A 23,937-nucleotide genomic window follows, 5' to 3' on the forward strand; every position below is an offset into this window, starting at 1 on the left:
TAAATTTGGGCTTTTAATGAATTCTTTTGAATGAACTTTGACAATTGCGCCACAAACAGTGGTCAAATATCCACCGGGAATGATGCCAGAAACTTGCTGATGGCTCCCAAAAGCTTCCAGTCAAAGTGCAACTTGATAATGGACATTAAACCAAATATTAGTGGGGGTGCGTGTCTATATTTGAGTCTGTGTGTATCCTTTTGACCCTGTGTGGATTAGAGAAAATCTAAAATAAATTCAAACTTGTGCACCCAGTTCTTCTTTGCAGTACAATCATTTCACCCCAGAAAAAGAACAGTTTAAAGAAATTATTAAAAGCCCAAAATTACCCTGACATTTCCATGATGGGTGTCTGTAAACTTTTGACCACAACTGTAGTTTCTGCTATGTTACTGAGCCCCTAAAGGAAGTACGTGCATGCTGGTGACAAAACCGGAAATGAAATGAAAAATAAAAAAGTATAGTGCATGAAAACAGAGGAGAAAAATAAGTTTAGTTAATAGAACATATTTTAACTCATTTTAACAGCTAACTGTAGGTTTAAATATAACAGAACAATAATATTCCACACAATAAAAGGGTTTATAAAGCCTTGAAATATATATAAATAATAAAAATATAATAAATATAATGCTGCTGCTTTGGAACATAACCCCACAATAGGTGAAAGATCACTGTATTACTTATTGATTTCAGTTGTGTTTTATTTAATCTGCTAAGATCAGGTCTCTATCTTGTGGGTTTGGGGACCACGTAATACTCAGATTCAAACATATGTTAAATGGGATTCAAAGGGAGCTCATGCCAGTGCAGATTCTTGTCAACTGTAAAAAGATGTACGCCATTTTTTATTCAAAATTCAAGCAGCTGCTGTAACTAACATTGTTACAATATTTGGACTTGACATCCATCCGATCGTGACCCAAAAAGCTGTATGAAAGAACCACAATCTATTTATGGGGAAGTGAGTTGACAACGATGCTTTCCCCGATGGCTGATATCAAGTGCTCAATATCGGTAGATACCAAAATCAAGTATTGGTATAATATTGAAAAAGGAAAAAATTGGACTGGTGTATCCCTAGTTGTAACTTTAACCTTCTATAACTCCTTGACCGCTTCTTCAAAGTGTAACATGTAGAGAAAGAATGCACAAGTAGTGTTTAGCAAACAGAGACAGAAGTCAGTTTCTCACCCTGCAGTTGTTCAGCTCCTCAGCTTTCACAATAACGGTCCCACATTTCTTTCCCGGAATACCTCTGTTGATGCAACACAGCAAAAACATCACAAGATTACCATCACATTGACAGTGTGTTTGGCATCAACACAATATTTTCTCCACGTGTTCTTCCTCCTAGGTTTCTGGATCAAAGCACAAGTGGAAAAAAAACAGGAGGGCGGCTCACATTTGCTGACTGGAACTGTGGTTTAATTATCAGGGCAGTCTGTGCACTAGAAGGGCAGTCAATGAGCACATTTAGCTTGTTTGATAACAATGGCACTGGTTTCTAGACATCCCGCATAAGGGTCCAGGCTGGACTGTGACCTTCTCACAGCAGGAAAGGAAGCTCCATGTGTGCCTGAAAAGTCATCTGAAACAGTCATATTTCTATATGTGAAAATGTGGCAGTTAACTATTTCTTTGCTTTGGTTTTTTTTTGCTCATTGTCCATCCGTCCATCCATCCATCCATCCCTCCATCCATCCATCTTCTACCGCCTAGCTGGCTCAGTAGTCTAAGCACAGTTGCTCAGACCTTCATCTCCCTGACCACCACCTGGCTTCTTTCAAGCGTGTCCTAGGTCGACTCTGTAGTCAGTGTAAGATATGCCCAAAGAACCTCAGCTAGGAGATGTCCATGAGACATTCTCCTCGGCCACTGAAGGGTAATCCCATGGGGCTCACAGAGGTTGAACATGGCCAACCTTAACACATCAAGCCTGTCTAGGTGCTTGTCAAAGAGTCCCTCCCCACAGGATTGGGTCCAGAGCCATGCTCTCGTATCCCTATCCTAGGTGAAGCAAAGTGATTCCTCATGATATTCATCACAGGAGTCTGGGAAACTGTACAAGGGGCACTTCCACTGATAACGCCTCCATACATATGAACTTAGGTGACATCCCATTTTTAATCTATAGGGTGTAATATGATGTCGTCCCACCCTTTATATAGCAGCTTTAACTCTTCTGAGAATGCTTCCCACAAGGTTTAAGAGTGTGTTTATGGGAATTTTTGACCACTATGGTATGCTGAATCATTAAGAGTTCCTTTCACTGGAACTAAGGGGCTGAGCCCAACTACTGAAAAACAACCCCACACCATAATCCACCCTTCACCAAACTTTACATTTGGCACAATGCAAACAGACAAGTACTGTTCCCCTGGCCACCTCCAAACCCAGACTCATCCATCAGATTGCCAGCTGGAGAACCGTGATTCATCACTCCAGAGAACACGTCTCAACTGCTCTGGAGTCCAGTGGCGGCGTGCTTTACGCCACTGCATCCAACACTTCGTTTTGTGTTTGGTGATGTAAGACTTGGATGCAGCTGCTCGGCCATGAAAACCCACTCCATGAAGCTCTCCACGCACTGTTCTTGAGTTCATCTGAAGGCCACATAAAGTGTGGCGGTCTGAAGAGATTGACTCTGCAGAAAGTTGGTGACCTCTGTGACCCCACTTTGTCATTTTATGTGGCCTATCACTTTGTGGCTGAGTTGCTGTCGTTCCCAATCACTTCACTCTTCTTTAATACCTCTAACAAATGACTGTCTAAGTGCTTGGTTTTATACACCTGTGGCCATGGATGTGATTGGAACACCTAAATTCAATTATTTGGATGGGTGAGTGAATACTTTTGGCAATATAGTGTAGCTCCGGGGATCACTCAGACACATAAACTTCCTCAACCATAATAAGATAGTGATTCATAGGAAAGCTACCTCAATTATTTAATTTGTTAACAAAGCTGCTTAAGTGGTGACAAAATGTCTTCATTACTGTTGAAGTGATGATCTGACTTTCAGCTCGGCATCAAATCAAGGGAGCAACACCCCACCTCAAATTTGAAAGCACACACTGTTAAGACTTTACTGGAAATATCACATTTATGAGCAGAGCTGGGAGAAAACCTCACAGAAACTTTTATTACTTCATTCATTTCCATGATACAAGAGGAACACTGTTACCAAAGAGGGTTTATGTTTGTGTGTGGTTTGTATGCGAGTGCATGCATGAATGAGGTTCTCTTCTTGGGAAGGGCGTATGAGCTGTACAAACAATTGGAAGGTGTGGGTGTTTTATGTGCAAACACTTTCTCTGCATAAACATCAAGGTGTTCAAGGTGAAGTAATCATTTATGGTACCTCCTCCTCCCAAACAAATATGCCCTTTAACACGGCACACACACACAAGCACTACCAAAAAGTTTGAATGCTCCAGATTTTGGCATTGAAAAAAGTTGAATTACACCTACATTTATTTAAAAATATAGCTAAACAGGGGCTGACAAAAAGCTGCACATGCAACATAAACAACATATTACCACCTAATCAAGATACTACAACCCATGTATCTGCAAACAGGGCGCAACTGTCACTTATGTGGAGCTGTCTTTCTTTTTATGGCAAATGTAAGTCAATCATTTACTCTCCTTTTAGCTCTGTGGACACCCACCGACTCCTCATGGATTTGCAGTAACTTGCTCTTGACTGCTTATTATGTCAGGCAGCTTGTCGATAACTTTGAGTGTTAGCTGTTTGATGAGGCGAGAAATGCAGTGCCATTTTTACAAGAGTTTTAAAGCTATGCTGCACCTGGAAATGAGTGAGATGACAGTAAAATTGTGGTCTGAAATCTGCTAAAACTCTCAGCAGATTTGAGGACTCGTATTTTGGTGCTAATTCTCTTTGGGTCCATCACCACAAGTGACATAATACAATTATAGAAAGTAGTTGTACCCATAGTCAGTATAAGAATACCATCTTGATCAGAGCACCTTTTGATAATAAAAACTGCATCACTATCCTCACAGAAAAATATTATTCAAAAAAGTAGTGTATGCTAAATGGTTCAATTCTTCATCATAAAGACTGCAGCAGAGAAATGTCTATCCTCCTGGAAAGCCTCGGTGAAGCGCTGGTAGTAAAAGCAAGCTCTGCATGCATGTGAGGAAGCGCAAGATGACATAATTTGACACAGATTGTGAAAGAACCTACATTTCTGACAAATGGGAATGTGATGAGCTCAGCTATGAGACACGCACCTAGCTGGAAAAGACTCACAGTCATTAAGGCTGCTCAGAACTGGGGTCTTGGGCCTCTGTGCAAATGTAATTCAGGTCTCCATTTACTCCTGTGCAATGGGCTGAGAGTAAAATGTTTTAGAAATGGATGATTTATCATAATGTAATAGAGCCTGCAACCTCAGATCCTATGCGGGGGGGCAGACAATGTCAAGAGGCTGAAATAATATATAATACAGAAGGAAGTATTTTTCTCCAGACAGCACATGGAGGTGGGTTCAAATAATCTTTATAGCTTAGGTGTGTAAAGCAAGTGAAAGACATTCACAAGACTGTGGCAACAAAGATAAGGCAGAAAGAATGATAGAAATGAAGTTCTGATTCATTCAAATGCAACAAATATAATAATGTTTCCCACTACAATCTGCGACTGAGCAGTCTCTTTGACTGCTTGGACACAAGCTGTGATTCTCACTGAGAGATTTTTAGCTTAAAAACAGTAAATTGCTGCACCTGTATGATCAAACTATCTAAATTGGCTTCGATTCCAGCCCAAACACAAGAATTCCAATAAGGCAAAGGGTAAAAAACACCCTTCCAGATTTCATTAGCATAGAGATGGTGTGATCAGGAAGGATTAGAGGAAAAAAATCAGTAAGTCAATACTGATCTAAACCAGCAGTCTACTTAAAATCCCACTAAAGCCTCCAGCAGAGGTGTCCTCGTGTGTTAAGCATGAATCACTCCTTGTAATGTTACAGCATTACTGTGTTTGGGTTCTGCATGAATGACGATGTGGAGCACGTACATGGTAGTGCCTTCGGATTATTAACATCCCCTCATAAATGATTGATTTCTGGATGGCTGACTGCATTTACGCAAGTACAACCAGTCTGCACGCATGCACAAATGCCACTAATGACACCCAAAGAGGACTTTACAGGCTGTGATCTCAGCAAATTAGATGCCACAGAAAGACCCACAGGGTTCCCACTCACAAACCTGACAAGATTTTCAATGACTTATAGTTTGCTCACACCTAATGAACAACACAGCCAAACAACTACATAACTGAATTTACCAAAGACCAAAATAAAGTTTCAGTATTTACACTTGATTCTGCATGTTTTAATCTAATTTTCAACAGTTTCTTATAATCATTTAACAGCTCCCAGGTTCCAGATATCGAAAATAATTACTTAATTTACATATTTTTTCCTGCTTACGCTCTTTGTGCTACGGTTCAACAGTGGCAGTGTAAAACAATAAGAGCAGAGCAGAGGGTAGTTGTCAAATTGGACATAAAAGAAGAGCTGAGCTAATTAAAAATACTGAGCTGAGTGGGTTCCAGTCAACTACAGCATGCAATATCATCAACCTTCATCAGCACCTTTGTTTAATTGCTATTTTAAACCAATAAAGTCCCAATATTTTAGGCTACTTTATAATTACACCCTACCACTTTGTAAAAAGGAAAGGAGAAAAACAGCATCCAACATGCAAATATACACAGCATAGTTACAAAACTGCCCATAGGGCAGATATATGGTATATAAATGGGATATAGTACTCTGAGCAATTTGCATGATTACCTGATTTAATGTACTTAAGTGATAGTTTTAATTTTCAAATTGTGGCACTGTTAAATTTACAGGGATCTGAATACTTCTCCCACTCTGTAGCTTAATATAGAATATGATCTTCAGCCTAATCAGAAAACAAGTGGATAAAGTTTTTTTCCCCACCTGCAGCCTGACTTTAAGGATGCTTTTACAGTAGAGTTATACAACAAAATAAATTATTCTATGCTTGGGGACGGCCCCTTCCTGTTCCAACATGACTGCACACCAGTGCACAAAGCAGCTCCATAAAGACATGGATGAGTGAGTTTGGTGTGGAAGAACTCGACTGGCCTGCAGAGTTCTGACCTCAACCTGATAGAACACCTTTGGGATGAATTAGAGCGGAGACTGTGAGCCAGGCCTTCTCATCCAACATCAGTGTCTGACCTCACAGATGCGCTCTGGAAGAATGGTCAAAAATTCCCATAAACACTCCTAAACCTTGTGGAAAGCCTTCCCAGAAGACTTGAAGCTGTTATAGCTGCAAAGGGTGGGCAGACATCATCATTAAACACTATGGATTAAGAATGGGATGTTACTCAAGTTCATCTGTGTGTGAAGGCAGACGAGTGAATACGTTTGCCAATATAGTGTATCACCAACCCATTGTTGCCTACCAGTTTTGTTCTGCTTAGTTTTACAGCTTGGGTAGTCGAACACACCTCAGACAGAACAACAGAATGACAGAAAAAGAAAACAACTTTTTACAAGTTGTAAAACTCTCCATCACTGCCCATATGGCTTATTACTTGTTACCCTCTTAGCCTCCATCATGTTGCCTCATTGCGACAATATGCAGGAGCGATAAGTAAAGACACACACACAGACACCCTCTGTGATAAATGCCCAGGATCCATGTCACTATGACAACTCTTCCACACTGGGTCCCCTCTGGCAGGACATCGAATTGGATTCCTGTGCTCATTATTTTCTTAAACGCCTGCTCTCGCTCCACTATTTGCCAGAAAGCCCCGATCATTATTCTGACAGAAATAAAATAATATGTGGGCGGCAATCGAAAGGACTGCATAGTTATAACAGATGAATAATGTATCTCACAGTTTGCATCTCACATACAAATGCATGCATGTACAGACACACACGTGTGAGACATGTGATATAGATCTGGAAGGTCAAACTCCTGCAGTCTGATGTATGCAAACAACAAATTATCACAGCATAGAATGATCATGATATCACCAAAGGTTTACTGAAGTCAAGTATAACTTACTAGCAATACTATTAGTACTTACGCAAAAGAGAGAGCAGTCAGTGTTTAAATTATATTTTTGTATGTTTTAATAAACACAGCTCTCTCATGCTGCAAACCGCTTTCCTCTTTTCAGTTTACCGAAAAAAAACTCCAAAGCTTTAAAGTGCTTCAGGAATATCTCTTCTGTGTTCCTGCATGTGTGTGAGTGCATCTATGTGTGAGGAAACGCTGTGAATCCTCTAATCAAGACACATGGATATGCAATCAGTGTCTGGCAAGAGACAGCTAATTATGACTGGGCCACTCCTGGGCTGCAGTGCAACACACATGCATGCACACGCACCTCATTTTCATTATATTTCCAAAAGAAGGTGGACTATCTGAATAAGACATCAGTTGCCATTATATAAAAAAAAAAAAAAATCATCATCTGCCTATTCTTGGTCATGCCCCGACACACAGATACGCAGTCACATAAACACTTTTCACTGCAACGAAAGCTCATAACTATAATTCTCTTTAACAAAAGGAACACTGACATCAAATCCATGTGACACCAGAGACTTTCTTTGTCCTTCCTTACAAATGCTTACAATCAGGCTTGTATTCAAAGCGATCAGCTTTTGTGTGTGTGTGTGTGTGTGCGTGTCTCGGTTCACTTGTATTTAAAATTGTAGACTACTTGGCTCTTCCATAGTTCATCGGGGCTTCTCTCTGACCCTCTTCCCAATTACAATGAGCACCGAGATCTTCTTTGTGGGAACAAAGGTGTCAAAAAGAGGGTGAGCAAGGGTGCGAGCAAGGCAGAAATAGAGAGTTGTGGAAGCAAAAAAAAAAGAGCAAAGGGAAAAAGTGCAGAGTGGAGAAACTGCCGTGCTAATTATTCAAAAATATTCAGCAAGCAACAGGATCAGTGTTCCAAGTGAAAATGATATTAGTATCAAAGTCGTGATATTTATGAAATCAGGGGTGGTCTAATGCTAATTTTACCAAACAATAAGAGTGACTAACAGATTCATTAATTTCTGGAGTTAAAGGTCAGATGAAGTTATTGAGGGATTGACTTGTATCATATTTAACTCCTATTTAATTTAAAGAAAGTTAAAGTTTAAGTTAAAGAATCAAGATTTTAAGTCCAAATGAGTTGACACTAGGGTGAGAGGATCTATAATATCTTTGTCAGATTATGAAAGAGTTTGACATTTAGAGAAATGCACATATTGGCTTTCTTGGTAAAAGTTACAAAGGACTGATATCACGACGATAAGTATACACATTCAAGGAGCACGCATTGTTAACGAGCAGCAATCAGAAAATAGAAAGCAAGAGAAAATTAATAAGTAAAGTAAGACTTAATTAAGAACATTAATAATGTCAGGGGTCTCTCTCTACAGTGGCACCTGGGCCTCCCTGCCTGTGGTGTCTTTCTCTAGCTCCTCTTTAGGACACCTCCTTGCCAGCTGATGTCTTGGACGCACCTGGTAGATCTCTAAAGCGAGCCATTGTGAGGCATAATTCTCAGGCGCTCAAACCTGCCAAGCTGGTTCTCCTCAAGTTTGGAGTTAGGCATTGTGTTGTTTGGGAATCCTCAGCTCTCACCAAATTGTCCCAGTAGAGACTCACAGATAGGTTTGGAATGGAGATCCAGGTAAAAGCAATTAGGGCATAATCAAAACTAACCTGACCAGAAAAAAGGAAGCTGAGGTCTACCTCTGGAGCCATACCTAGGTGTAGAGTTCAAGTTGCCATGATCATGGAGTGTTGAGTTTTAAAAGTAATGTGTGAGATATTGACTGGGAATGTGCTCAGTATATTCAGAACCTGAATTTTCAAGTGCAACAATTGAGACTACAGAAATTGTATTAATGTAACAAGCAAAGTTCCATGTGAGGTGCTCACAGACATGCAACATAATGTACTTATAACACTGGCCATGGGTGGGATGGAGTCTGTGTCAGCAGAGGCCTTGGGCATTGACAGTGAGGCCAGCTGCATTTGGGAAGACAGTGTTCCTGTGCTGAGGTGTTCTGGCTATGATGGGCTGCAGGGAATGTTTCAAAAACACGATGTCTGGGGTGGGAGAGGTCAGCCATAATGTTTCCTGCTTGCCTCAGTGTCCTGGAGGTGTGCAGGTTCTGCAGAGGCAACAGGCAGCAGCTGATAACCCTCTCAGCAGAGAGTCTGCAGTCTGCTCTTTGCTTGGCAGTTAGAGCAGAGTACCACATGGTGGTAGAGGACATGAGCATAGACTCAATTATGGGGGTGTAAAAGTGCACCATTATTGACTTTGGCAGGTCAAACTTCTTCAGCTATCGCAGCAAGTACATCCTCCGCTGGGCCTTTGTGCTGACACTACTGATGACTTGAGGTCCTGGATGATGATGGTTCCCAGGAAGCAGAATGACAAAGTGTTAACTGGGGAGTCACACATGCTGATGGGAGACCTGAATTCCTTCTGAATTCCACAACAATCTTTGCTGTCTATCAAGCACTGTGTGCCAAGTAGTTTTGCCTGCACCTGACACAATCTGCCTGAGTAAAGGTAAAAAAAAAAAAAAATGCTATCAGCATTTAAAGCTCATAAATTAAACTGTTATTTTAAAAAAGCATTAAAGTGTAAAAAGTGCTTCCAGAAAAATTGCTGTTTTTTGACATTTCGCCAGTAAACTAGTGTATACTGTCTAGTGGTCGTAGCTTCATATTTACTGTAAAGCAAATACGAGTGATGAATATATTCTCCACAAGCCTCTGGCAAGAAAGTAAATTAAAATGTTTTTTTTTCCTAAATGTCAAGCTATTCCATTAAATTGTTTTTGTTCTGTTGAAATTAGAGGCAACATTTTTTCTAATAATGGCCATCTCAAATTGAAAAGTGTTTATGGCATGAATATGGAGCAGGGAGAGACAGCGCGGCATCATAGAACAATTTACCTCAGTATGCATCATGCATTTGTTTACCTGTTACCTGGTAAGGAAATTCAATTCAATATAGTGCCAAAGAGCAGTCATCTCAAAGCACATCATATTGTACGGTAAAGGGCTCACCAGGCCTAAGAATCAGAACTTTTTTTTAGATGTTTGATTTTGAGGGTTCATTAGTTAGAGAAGGTGACTTGATCCCCAGGTACCCCGGTGGTCATCTGGTTGAGATGCAACCATCAGAGCATGAGTAATAGTTTAAGTGCTTAAAGGCGCATACAGTACATTTAGACTTAAACTGCAACCAATAAGATGGCTACTGAATATTGCCAGTCTTAATTTTCCAGTAATCTTTTGGACATATTAAACTGAGTTAGCAGAAATATGAAAGCGAGAAAAAAACAGGCAAATGTTAAATGGCTTTACCCGCCTTTGTTCAGAAGGTATCTGTCCACTTAGGTTCACTAATTAAACGTATTCATTGCTGTTTATGGTTTGGTGCCTTCTCTTTATAGAGTAAATGTGCAATAAACTTCCCCATGTGTCTGTCTCTGTCCTCTCACTGGCAGCCGTGTGTCTGCGCAGAAGCCAGAGCTGCACCTACACAGTTCAGCTGTTTCATCTGTGCACAATATGGCGGGTGGATAGTGATATGTTAACTGGGTGCTACGTTAACAATCTGCCTCCCCCGATGCTGCACTTGATGGTGTGTTTTACTTCCTGTTGCTGGTGTCTCTCTCACACACCCGCATGCACACACTCCTGATGGCCCACTGAACAATGCAATCTGTTGTATTTAGCACACATTAAAATGGTTAAGGAGCCCCCCCCCCCCCCCCCCCCACACACACACACACACACACACACGCACCCCACCTGTCATGTCAGGCTGCAGGTGTGTGCCTGACTGTCGCTCACACCCACTCACATATATAAATACAGACACAACCTCATCCAGAGAACAACTGCAACAGCTGTGGGTCCTGCCCCTTCATTTTTAATGAAAGTTGACAGTTTATCTCTTTCTGATACGTGGCATATGTGAATGTAACAAACCCATTTTATTCCGTCTTGTTTTGTTTCTCATCTGCATATATTTGCAGCAACACAGCACAACATATAGAGAATGAATGTCTTCAGGACCCGACAGCAACCAACCTCCACATTCAGCATACACAGTGTTGAATATAAAAGGACTTAAAAAACTCTAATTCACACCTCATGACTCAATCTTCTCTCCCACAACCTGCTACTGTAATGTATCTACAAATTTCTTGTAATAAAAGTTATACTTTGCATTTGATATGTACCAGACCAGCAAAACACACAACTCGCACAGCTCAGCACAGTTCATCTTCCTAACTTTATACTTTCTCATTCATTACACTGACTAGAATTGCATATGATTTGAATTATGCATGAATAACTATTAGCAAGATCACATATAGATATAGTGTTACTCTAACCATGAGAAAGCTGGATGTTATGTGCTTTATTTCACCACTCTTGCTGAGATCATTCTGCACACACGACTCTAGCTGCATCATGCTTGCCTCCTATTTTCCACTGTTTTTCTGCACGTTGTGACCCTTGTACAGAATGACCTTCTGTTCGTAACATCTTTGCACTTCACTCATCTAGAATTATTACAGAATGATTACTCTGGCTTATTTTGTTACATTTATAATGCTACTTTTTTAGCGAAATTACCACTAGCATAGTCACATATGTACATTTCTGAACTCAATTCTTTGCCAACTAACATAGGGCTGGATATTAGGTCCCATGGGGATGAGGCCTTGGGGATCTCAGTCGTTTTGACACTTCCCTAGTGCCAAACCAGTTTTAATAAAATATCAAAAACAGAGCAGGGAGTACATTTGAGAGCTTTCAAAAATATTCAGCTTAATATTTTCCAGTGTATATATGAATTGAAAATAACAGTTTACAAATGAATGTCTCCAAATCTGTGTGTGTGTGTGTGTGTGTGTGTGTGTGTGTGTGTGTGTGTGTGTGTGTGTGTGTGTGCAAGAGAAATTTGGAAGTACGCACTCCTGCAGTTGAGCTTTCAGATTTGACAACTTAGTTTTGCACTCTTTGTGTGTGTGTGTGTCTGTGTGTGTGTGTGAACTGTATGTGTGGACAAGTGTGCACTCTTTATATCTCTGTCTTTCTTTCCTTCCCTCTCCATGGGAAACCTGCCTCTGCAATCACCATGGCGATTCCTCCTCAACAGGATGACAGTTTTGCTTTGACATGAAGAGGAGTACTGGATTAAGCACGCGCACACACACACACACACACACACACACACACACACACATGGGGTGGCTGTAGCTCAGTAGGTAGAGCAGGTCACCTACTGATCGGAAGGTCAGCGGTTCGAATCCTGGCTACTCCAGGCTACATGCCAATGTATCCTTGGGCAAGATACTTAACCCCAAGTTGCTCTCCGACCGTTCTGTCGGAGTATGAATGTGTGTGAATGTTAGAAAAATGGAAGTGCTTGTATGAATGGGAGTGCATGGGTGAATGCACAGGTTGTATAAGCGCTTTGAGTGCTCATACTGAGTAGAAAAGCGCTATATAAGAACTAGTCCATTTACCATTTACCATTACACACACACACACGTGCGTACACAGGTTGCCAGGTTCTTGACAACATTCCTTGCTATTTCTCCACTTAACAGCTCTTTTTAGATTTAAAGCCTAATCAAGGCTTCAAATGAACAAGCTAACTGAATGAAAAGGCACAATTGAGAGGAAGCCAAGTGGGCCTCTTCATGAGAGTGAAAATATGTAAAAATAAATAAACAAAAAAGAAGAGCCCTCTTGAGTAGCATTGTGGAAATGAGTGATAAAGAAGCATAATAAGACTGATTTAGCTTTGTAAACAATTAGCCACTGTGTCTGTCAATAATCAAAGATGTATTAAGAAAATAATCTCTCATGCAAATTATTTATGGAAAATATGAAGAGACAAAAAGTCATCCAAAATTAAAGCCAACTATGTAATTTTTCTATTTCTTTCTGGTAAAATGTGTTTTGAATTGTTTATGTGTTTCTGGGCTGATGCCACTATCATCAGATCATCATCTTTACCATTGTGAGATAGGGACAACATTCACATATTTGTGCTATCTCAAAAAGTTTTTAACCAAAATTCGTACAACTTTATGGAAATATTCCTTAGGGGCCCAACAAAATATTATTTTCAATTCAAAATGCATTGTCTTTTTCTATTTTAAATTAAAATACTCACAATAATGCAAAGTGAACGACAAATCTTACACAAAAATGGCATACACAAATGCTTTCCTTTTTTTATTTAGTTTGTTTACAGAATGCTATGGGGTGCATAAACATAAAATGTACTATATATACCATTATCTGTTCATGTGGCTCTCTTTACAGTTTTTAAAGCCAATAAAATGAATTTCTAGTCTCTGTGATCTAGTAATTTATGATTAATATGAGGACATTAGGTGGCATCTACTGCAGTGTAGTATCGGCACATATAAAAGATGGGGTGGGCGAGGTATCGTCTCTACTGAGTTCCCTTCTAGTTTTTAGTTTAAAAAGTTTTTGACACATTTCTAAAATATTTGTATTTTTATAACAGTAATAAATTTGTTAAGCACATGAGACAGGATGCGGTGGGACTAGATGCATTTTAAATAAAATGTTTATATATGGCACCTTTTAGGGGAGTGATTCCTCAGAAAAGTACAACATTTGCCAAAACTTGTACTGCAGGAAATGTCTTGGTTGGCTGCACAGTAGGAAACATGACTGACAGCCTTGGGAGCACTTTTGATTTGCTTTAAGTGACCACCTATAACCTATGATCAAATACTAATTGAAATATCTGCACACTTCTGGCTGCAGCCATCAGAGCACCTACTCACCCAAGAGGTTTTTCCAAGCGACTGCCCAACGACCCAACTATCTCTCCGAGAGTACAGTAGGCTTGGCCAAGAAAATCCTGTAGAGTCAAGAATAAAGAACACATTTTTTTTTAATCATTCAGACATACAGTAGCATTTCTCACAGCCATGAAGCCACAAACTTGACCTGCTGATCAATAGAGTCCAACCCCAAAGGCCCAAGTCTTTTCAAATACTACTACCTTCACCTTTGATAGATCATGTTACAGTAGCAGGAAGAGACTGAACCTTCCTCCCACCAGCCCTCACACCTGCTCCAGCATGTTCCCCTGTCACTTTCCTGGGAAATTAAACTGCTGGCAGATATTGAAGCTTTACAGCTGATACTGAGAGAGAGGCAAAGAGACGAGTGCACCCAAAGCGTCCTAGAAAGCCTAATGGAATTAAACAAAACAATGCCAAGTAGCTTTTCAGTGCCAAAAATAATCAGCCTTCAAAAAAACACAGACATATAAAATAGATGTGTCACTCATAAACGTACAGAAGTATGGATTATAGAAACATGCCTTCTCCATCCTTCTCTAATCAGGGGAGTTAGACCATTTGTCATTGTTAGAAAGTGTCTCTAATGTCTGAGGAGAGCAGCTCTAAGCAGTACAAACATAATAGATTCTCTTTGGTCCACTGATTAGCCTCTCAGCTTTATCTCTTCCCATCTATCTCATCAAAATGCAGCCATACAATGTCAATCTGCCATAAACGTATTCGTTTTGGTCACAATGTGCGCCAAAATGAGACAACAATAATAATAATGATAATTTCCTTCTACCATGTAGAGGTGATGAAGTAAATGCACAAATTACCTAGCAACTGTGGCTGCTGCCTACATGAGGTCCATCTGAGAATTGGCTATATGCAACTAATGGCTAAATATATAACAGCATGAGCTAGAAAAAGATTTAATGAGAAAAATAGCTGTGTGGGTGTAGCCCCTTTCAGGACTGGTACGGAAAAATTAGCTATTTGATGCATAAGACTGAGATCCACAGGACAAGGAAATGTGAGAAGATGAATATAAATATACATCTTCAAAAGCATTAGAACCATTTCTGGGGGGGCATATTAGGTATCTCAAGCTTTCTAAAGCTAATATACATACATGACCATTAACAAGATTTTGTTACAACCAGTTTTATCACATGCAATATTGGAAGATAAATAGAGAGAAATTTACCCTTTGGCACATTTAGCTATTTAATTCTGACAAATTTCCTGCTGTTTACACATTTTAGGCTCATCATTGTTATCTCTGTTGACTGATAACCTCAAATGTCACTGCTTGCTTTCAGGTTTCCTGATTCCCAATCAACACACAATCAGTGACTCTTTATGTGAAAAACATGTTTCTTCCTTTTGAGGAAACATAGTAACTACTTTTAGCCAGTAAAGTAGCATACTAACATCCTAATAATTAACAATTAGCAAATGCAACAAAAATAGCTCAACCAAAATGAAAATGTGAAGTTTTACAGATGGATCATTCTGTGAAAAATCAGCCTCCCTCTTGACACAGAAGGAATTGCAGCTAAATGATCTGGAAGACAAGCATACAGATAGAGATAAAAAGGAGGCTGTTCATATGGTATGACTTTTTTTGACCAGGATTGAAAAGGTTCAGTCTACCTTTTAAAGTTTTCTCTTGTAATAATCAGAAAACAGCACAAAAATCAAGGATACTAGCACTACTCTACATTATAAACACTGAATCGGTGCAGCTTTGCTATTGAAACTATATGTTCCATGATATTGAAGGTTAAGCTTGGTTATTTGGTATGACTAAATTCATTAATTTTTTTTTTGTCTTTTTTAAACCAAAACTGAAACATTTATTTCATCTCTGAATCTTTCAAGTATATACTGTAGTTCTTGGACTTGAAAGGGACTAAAAATCCTGAAAAAAAAAAAAATTAAGCCAACTGAAAAGCACAGAATTTCAACCCACCCCTATGAATGCACAAACTGTCAAAATGTGAGGGTAAATTTTTGCATGGTTTTATTAAATTCACAGTAATTATTGTAAAAACAAAACAAACAGCTGATTGCTTGATCTTACATGGAATGACCCAGATATCTGGTTAAAAACAGTATTAGATGCATTTAAAAATTGACCTTCTGAATACAAGTTCTCATCAACATTGTGTGTTTTATTCCATCCTTACTCTCTACTTTTCCATCTATATGCCACACTAGTTCTCACCCAGGTCTCAGGTGAGTCTGCAGCCTACAGCTCCCAATGTTAAAACACCATCTAATGGGTTAGCTGTCTTGCTTTCCCCCATAGGAGGCTGCTGTCTCTTCTTGTATGAGATTATTGATTTCAAACAAGTGAGGTAAGGGGGAGCAAAGCCAGAGCACGGGAGGGAAAAAGGAGCTGAGAGAAGAGCGACAGAACAAGGGTACGGCAAAAATAGGATGAAATAGGATAAAAAGGTGACAGAATGCCATATGTAGAGGAAACGACAAGAAAAACAGGTAGAGGCAGCACAAGAGGAAATTACTGGATCCAGAGAGACATCAAACCCAATAAAATAAGAAAAGAAATATCCTGAAGGGAAATATTAAGCGACTAAACCTGCTTTTGAGAGAGTGTGTTCTGTGCTGTAGGACCCAATTTATCTCCATTTATTTCATACACTTGTCAGATAAATGCCAGCAGTACATTTGCAGTCTTTATAAATGTAAGTGATCAAATTTAGAAATGATACTTGGAAAAACACTAACTGATAAGGTAAAGTACATATTTTGGGGGGGGTTGTAGTTAAGGTCAGAGCATAAAACACCATTACTATGGCCCTGCATTAAAATCAGTGTGACTGTTATATTTCCACTTGTGCCAATTCACCCGGAGGCCACATAATGACAACGCACAGCAGAGTGTTGTAATTTAGCTAAACGGCTCAATAAAATCCACTTCCCTTTCAACAGGCGCATGTGGTCCTAATGAAGGTGAAATATAAGCCTCGGTACAATGCTTCCACAAAGGTTCCAATTACGGCTGTTATACTTATTGTATTAGGTCATAACAGGGCCAAAAAAATACCATTAAAAAAATAAAATATATCATTTTTACAAATGGGAGAAAGCAGTATACAGTTCTGCACAGAAGCCCTCAGACATTTCTTTTCCTTAAGAACAGGGGAAGCATTGGCATTTACATGGAGTTGCTCTTTCTTAGGGGTGCAAAACTGCTAAGTATCTGCTATGTATCTACAGTATGTCTGTATGCTGGCAGACTTGCTGATCTGGATACTAAACATCATGTAATGACAAGAGCTAATGGCTGCAGTGATTCACCTCGGGTAAAAGCAGCATTGGCTGTTTGCAGCTGCTCTCAGAGGCAGACTTAGACACAAAAGTCAAGTGGGTGAAGGTTGAAAAACAAACACTCTTTCCAGCAAGTACTCATATTGTTTGTTCCTACAATCTGAAATAGAAGAGTTTTTCAGAGTGTGTAAGACTGCGGGGCTGTGGTCTGTTTTCACCTGTTGTTGGTTACAATTAGAGAAAAAAACATGGTTAAACTTGGTTAAATTTAGGCAAAGATTATGGGTACCCTTTTATAATGTTTACAACATTGGGTATACTTTTAAGATGCTCAAGTATTCTACATTACCAGATTGCCGAGTTCCTAATATACAGTACCAGTCAAAAGTTTGGACACTGTTTAAGACTCTAAACAAAAACTGGTAAATGGGAAGCAAGCACCGAATAGCTGTCTGTTACAGACACTCACACAATAATATGTATCACTAAATAAAAGTTAGATAAGAAGCTTAACAGAAAAGACAGCTGTGTAAAAATGATATCCACTTTGAATTGGGTGCCCTTGTTTTTATTGCCCTCCATCATTTTTACTGTTGCTGTGACTTTCTTGTCTTGGACAGGTAAAGTTCAGGTGAGTGTACTGTTACTAGAACAACCACCTACTCAAGTATGTCTCAGATATCACCACAAAGCTGATTTCATAAAAACAGGTGTGTGCAAACAAGATTACAGTGAGACCCCAGCCTTCGGGATATACACGCAGTGAAGCTCACTGAATGGATCAAAGTGATTGATTTAAACAGCTGTTTCCAACATCGCTTGCTCAAATCCAGACTGGTAACATCACACATGTAGAGATAAAACAGTCCCCTGTGGGAAGACCAAGTAAATGCAGGGTGGACATATTTCATTTCAAAATGAGTAGATATTAAATCCACACAGTATTCTCTATATACAGATTCTGCAAATTAAAATGCTGGATCTGAATATCAAGATTTTTGATACCAGAATTTTTTTTTCTTTTAGTTCTGTTGCTATAACTTAGTCAAGATGGAGAAGCACTTGGTAAACAGTCCATGTGGAGAGCCATGAAAGGAATGCATTTGGTGTGGGGGATATTTTCTTGGCACACTTTGGATCCCTTAGTACCAACTGAGCATCATTTAATCACCATAGCCTACCTGAATGTTGTTGCTGATCATACCGATTCCTTCATGACCAGTGTGCCCATCTTCTGATGGCTGCTTTCAGCAAGATAACACACCATACCACAAACCTCAAATGATCTCACACTGGTCCTGAACATGATAATCAGTTCACTGTACTCAAATTGCCTCCACAGTCACCAGATCTTAATACAGTAGAGCAACTTTGGGATGTGGTGGAACGGGAGATACACATCATGGATGTGCCGCTGAGAAATCTGCAGCAGTTGAGTGATGCTGTTCTTTCAATATGGACCAAAATCTCTGAGGAATGCTTCTAGCACCTGGGTCCTAGCAAGGTGTACCTAACAAAGGGGCTGGTGAGTGTATCTGCATTCATAAATAATGGAATGCTTGGCTGGGACATATGCCAGCAACAATGGAAACTCCCCAAAAATTGCCTCCAGAGGATAATGGATTATTTAAACCAAATGTAAAGTTTTTATGACAGGCTTATTTTTCACTGAAGTTGAAGTACAGTATTTTCAGTTTGCACTGACGTGTATTTGCCTTTATTTGAGTCACCCGTTGTGAATTTATCCAGCTGTGTGAAAACTTTGCTTCACATTTGGCCTGAACACACCACAAGTCCGCTGACTAATGACCAGGTCACTGTTATGTGGTCAAAAAGAGTCTAGAGGGAAGTAATGGCATGGACGGCATTTATGCTCACAAAAACACAAAACTAGAGAAAAGTACTCACATGTTTCGACAGGTTGGCGCTCTTTGAGTCAACATCATACCTGCAAAAAAACACAAACAAAAAAACACTGAGTGCATTAGAAAGTGTGGCAAGGCATCTTATCATGGGGAATCTCAAAGGAGGCTCTGGGAATTCACTTCCCAGCATTGCAGGCTCACAGACATCCTCTATTAAACTGACACTAAATAGACTAATTGGCAGTCACATGTATGGTTGTGAGGCTACACGTGAAATATCGTGCTGCTAAGTCAACAAGTCTGTCCTCATGTGTTTTCATATCTTTTCATTACTGTAAGGTGGCTATCACATAAGTCTGAGCAGTAGTCACAACTCTTCTTCCTCAGTTTCACCAGGCGGCCTCTTATACATACAATATTTGCAGCGAGACAAACTTGTCCAGAAATAGCCCCTCCAGCTCTGAAGAATGGGAAGCAATCAGGCAAACCATTCACTCAGCAATCTGAGGTCATTTCACAGCTCAGGTCATTTCACCCACCACTAAATATGGATTGGCCTCTGCTGGGTAATACTGTGGGGGAGAAATGATGGGGAGTTTAGTTACTTCACATGGATGTTCAGGAGGATGTATGCTACATCCATGTGTGTGGTAGGGTCCTGTTTTAATCTGAATCCAAGACAAGACAATATTTAAAATGAATAAATGCACTCATGGGATATCTCAACTTTAGCAACTACCCTCCGCTCTTTTGTTTTAGCATTTTAAAAGTGCCACACAATCTTATCAACAGTGCCCATTTCAACACTACCTGCTTTATGCCTTATGGTTGATCTTTTAAGCTGTTTTGAATTATATCAATAAATGCATATCTGCCTCTTAGTTTAGGAAAGTGTAAAATTAAAGACACACATCAGTGCACTGTGTTTCATGGTGAGCTCTGTGAAACTCAATGCAATATTATAATTCACAGTGAGAGCACATACTTTAGTATTTCATAACCTCCGCTCCGTAACTGCTCCGTTTTCATAGAGATCTCACTCCCACAAGCCTGAGGGAGTAAACATTCTTTCATCTGTTATCATCTCAGACAGCGTTACCCTTTACAGGCCGGCAGGACCAGTGACATACAATTGTTGATGAGAGGGGCAGCACGGTTGCACGCACACATCCAGATACCGTAGATAGGCGTAGTTTTTTGAGCCTTAAACCTTTTCACTGTTTCTAATGGCCGGCTGGGGTCAACTCCTGTAGTTGCAGCGTCTCATTATACTGAAGTCTTTGGAAAAAACTTTGATCCTTCAATTCACCTTATTCAAGATCTCAGTAACAACTTTCCTGAGTTTGTGGAGTCAGCCCCCAGTTTAAAGTTATTTTTCATCATTTTTATTTTGTAACTGATCATCCCTATTAAGAGTCAGCTTTAGGGCTACTCCACGGTGCAAAGGTCTTGAGCCACTGCTCATTTCTTCATATTTTGCCAGCAAAATGAAAAAATAGGTGCAGTGATTTATTGAAATGTGTGAACATACTTATAAATACAGTATATGAGGCTAAAACAGAGTTTTTACAATTCTAACGAGCCTGAAAGTCAATATTTGGTATGACCACCTTTATTCTTCAGCACAGTCTGAACTCTCTGAGGTAGCTTTCTCTAGTAGTCTTCAGGAATAGTTCTCCAGGCTTCTTGAAGGACATTCAAAGCTCTTCTTGGATGTTTCTGCCTTTTGTTCTGTTCCCTGTCAAGATGATCCCACACTGTCTCAATAATGTTGAGGTCCAGGCTCTGGGGAGGCTGATCCGTGACTTATAGTGTGTATAGTTTTTACTTTTTGTGTAATTTTGACACGATCCTAAACTCCTTTGACTGAAACACACCTCCAAACCAGAGACAGCCACAAGGACTGAACAGAAAATGAGTGAAAAAGTAGCCAATGTCCAAAGAGAGCCTTTAACAGTTTTAGACTTCTGCTGTGAATCTTGTAGAGCAGGGCTCTTTTAGATGTGTCTCTGCTTCAACAGACCTGAGTGAAATATAGAAGTCATTAGCAGGACTCTGGAGAACTTGACTGCATACTGAGGAGGTAATTCAGCCATTTGATTCAGGTGTGTTGGATCAGGGACACATCAAAAACCTGCAGGACAGGGGCTCTCGAGGCCTGGAGTTGAAGAGCCCTGTCGTAGAGCCTACAATGTAACCTACAAAAGTGGTCGATGTCACTGCCAGCAGTTAGTCCTTTGCTGGTGCATTATGTATTAATTACCTGGTCGTGGTCCGCTGTTTTACATGTGCAGGGATTTTTTTTCCCCTCCTGGGTTCCCGCTCTTTGTTGTGGTCAGCTTTCTTCAAAAGCAAACATATTTGTTTGTTTTCCCATTTCTTTGCACATTCCCTCACGTCCATTTAATTGATGATTATGACTATTATTCTCGCGTATAAATAAAATTTTTATTATTTTACATATTATTTGCAAGATGATACTATTAAGTATGCACAGCTGTTATGAAAGGAGACATCAGCAGTAGAGACGAGCACTGTTTCTTGGAGCTGGCGGTAAACATGTTATTTTTCATGGCTGAATTTGTGCATTTTAACAGTATAAGAGGACTGAATCACTTTTGGAGCTAGCCTTATGCAACTGCAGTTTTCGGCTTCCTTTTTCAGCACCAAAGTTTCTCAGTCAGATCCAAAACCAAAAACACCAAGGAGGCGACAGTCAAAACACTAAGCTCGAGGCTTCAACACATGACTTTCACAACCCAGTGGGTGATGTCACAGTGGCTATCATTTATATACAGTCTGTGGAAGACACATTCACCAAAACAGGCACACATGTGAGTCTCACACACAGATGTACACATTGACTGAAACTGACAACACTACATAATCTACTCATAGACCCACAAAAAGCCAGTGTCCATTCAGAAAACCACTCAAGAGACACAGAGTCAGTCATTCATTCATTTATAGTCACATAACAAGTGAGCAGGCATACACACGCAGATGTCCTTATATGTCCTGAGCATGATGGGTAGAAAGGACAAGCAGAAAGTGTGTTTCTGCCTTTAAAAAAAGCTGTTTTCCACAGCCTTTGTATGTATAGCCCTATTCACATGAGATTAGTATTACCAGGGGTTCTCATGTTCATGTTCCTTACTGAATGCTGCCATGCATTTCATCTCTCTATGAGATTTCACTTTTAAACTTGCTTTTTCTATGAATGGGCCCTCATGCTATGCGGGCACACAAGCCCTCCTGTTGTTGCAGCCACAATGATAATTTCTAATCCAGAACCTCTGTACCTCTAATGCAAAAACGATGCAGAAGACAGGAGGGCAGGACACAAAAAACTAAATCCACATGGAGCCAATGCTGAAGCATAAATTAAGCTTAAAGAATATTACATTTATTTGCTTAAGAATCTTGAGTTTCTCTTCCCATCATTCTGATATCTTCATTTAATCTGAAACTTATTTCAAAACTTTACACTACTGTGCAAAGGTCTTGAGCCACTGCTCATTTCTTCATATTCTACTGATAAAATGAGAAATAGGTGCAGAGATTTACTAAAACATAAAGCAAGCATAAAGAGAAATACAGTGTATAACAAGCCTTAAAGTCAGTATTTGACATGACTACCTTTATTCTTCAACACAGCCTGAACTCTCTTAGGCAGCTTTCTGTAGTAGTCTTCAGGAATAGATCTCCAGGCTTTATGAAGCTTTTCTTTGGATGTTGGCAGTCTTTTGTTTTGCTGTCTGTCAAGATGATCACTGCTTCAATAATGTTCTGGGGAGGCCACTCCGTGACTTTCAGCATTCCACTGCGTATTTTTTTATGGTTTTAATTCAATTTCACTTTCCTTTTTTTATTTATATTACAACAATTGCATCAAGGTGTTTTATATTGTAAATCACAGACCCTACAATATTAGAACATGATTTCTAATATAGAACATGACCCCCTATGCAAGTACTTGGCAACAGTGGGAAGGAAAAACTCCCTTTCAAGAGGATAACCCCCCCCCACACACACACACAGCCGAATGAGGCTTTTACTGTATTGGCAGTGTGTTTGGGATCACTGTCATGCTGAAAAATCATGCTGCTGCCAATCAGATGCTTTCCAGTGGTATTGCATGGCAGCTCAAAACCTGACCCTGCTTAATCGTATACTGTGGGATCCAGAGTAGTTAATCAAATCCAGAAAAATGCACAAGTGTGAATGCTGTTTGTGGACTTCAGTTCAGCTTTCAGTACCATCACCCCCCAGGATTTGGTGAGCTAACTGGTTCCCCTGGGCTTCAGCACCCCCTTATGGAACTGGCTGTTGGATTTCCTCACTGACAGGCCCCAGTGGGTGAGAGTGGAGACCAGCACCTCCAGGGGCCATTTCCCTGAGCACGGGCTGTGTCTTGAGCCTGCTGCTGTTCACCCTGATGACCCATGACAGTCGAGCCATGTCTGATATCAACCACATCTTCAAGTACGACAGTGGTGGGTCTCATCAGGGACAACAAGACCCCTATAGAGAAAAGGTGGAGCATTTGGCTGAGTGGTTTAGCACCAACAAGCTGGTCCTCAATATTTAAAAAAAAAACAAACAAAGAAGATGGTTGCTGACTTTAGAAGGACCAGACATCATCAACCACACAGCTGTGGACACAGCACTACATTTTTGTGGGTGCAGATCACAAATGATCTCACCTGGTCATGGAACATAGCAGCTCTGACGAAAAAGGGTCAACAGCGTTTGCATTTCCTGTGCAGGCTGAGAAGAGCACATGTCCCCTCCCCCATTCTCACCATGTTATACAGAGGAACCACTGAGAGTGTGCTGACCAACTGCATCTACATCTGGTCTGC

At 40.1% G+C, this 23,937-nt stretch overlaps 1 protein-coding gene across 1 annotated transcript in view; it reads right to left on the reverse strand.

Annotated features, from left to right (window-relative positions):
- LOC115773463 (copine-8) overlaps positions 1–23,937 on the reverse strand; it is a 101,622-nt gene that overhangs the window by 45,697 nt on the left and 31,988 nt on the right. Inside the window, exons 5-7 of the mRNA XM_030720211.1 lie at positions 19,116–19,155; positions 13,905–13,981; positions 1,195–1,258 (exon numbers count right to left, since the gene is read on the reverse strand). Of these exons, the coding sequence (XP_030576071.1) occupies positions 1,195–1,258; positions 13,905–13,981; positions 19,116–19,155 (181 nt within the window). The remainder of the gene's footprint in view (positions 1–1,194; positions 1,259–13,904; positions 13,982–19,115; positions 19,156–23,937) is intronic.

The sequence above is a fragment of the Archocentrus centrarchus genome, chromosome 23, assembly GCF_007364275.1.
Source record: "Archocentrus centrarchus isolate MPI-CPG fArcCen1 chromosome 23, fArcCen1, whole genome shotgun sequence".
Lineage (NCBI taxonomy): Eukaryota > Metazoa > Chordata > Actinopteri > Cichliformes > Cichlidae > Archocentrus > Archocentrus centrarchus.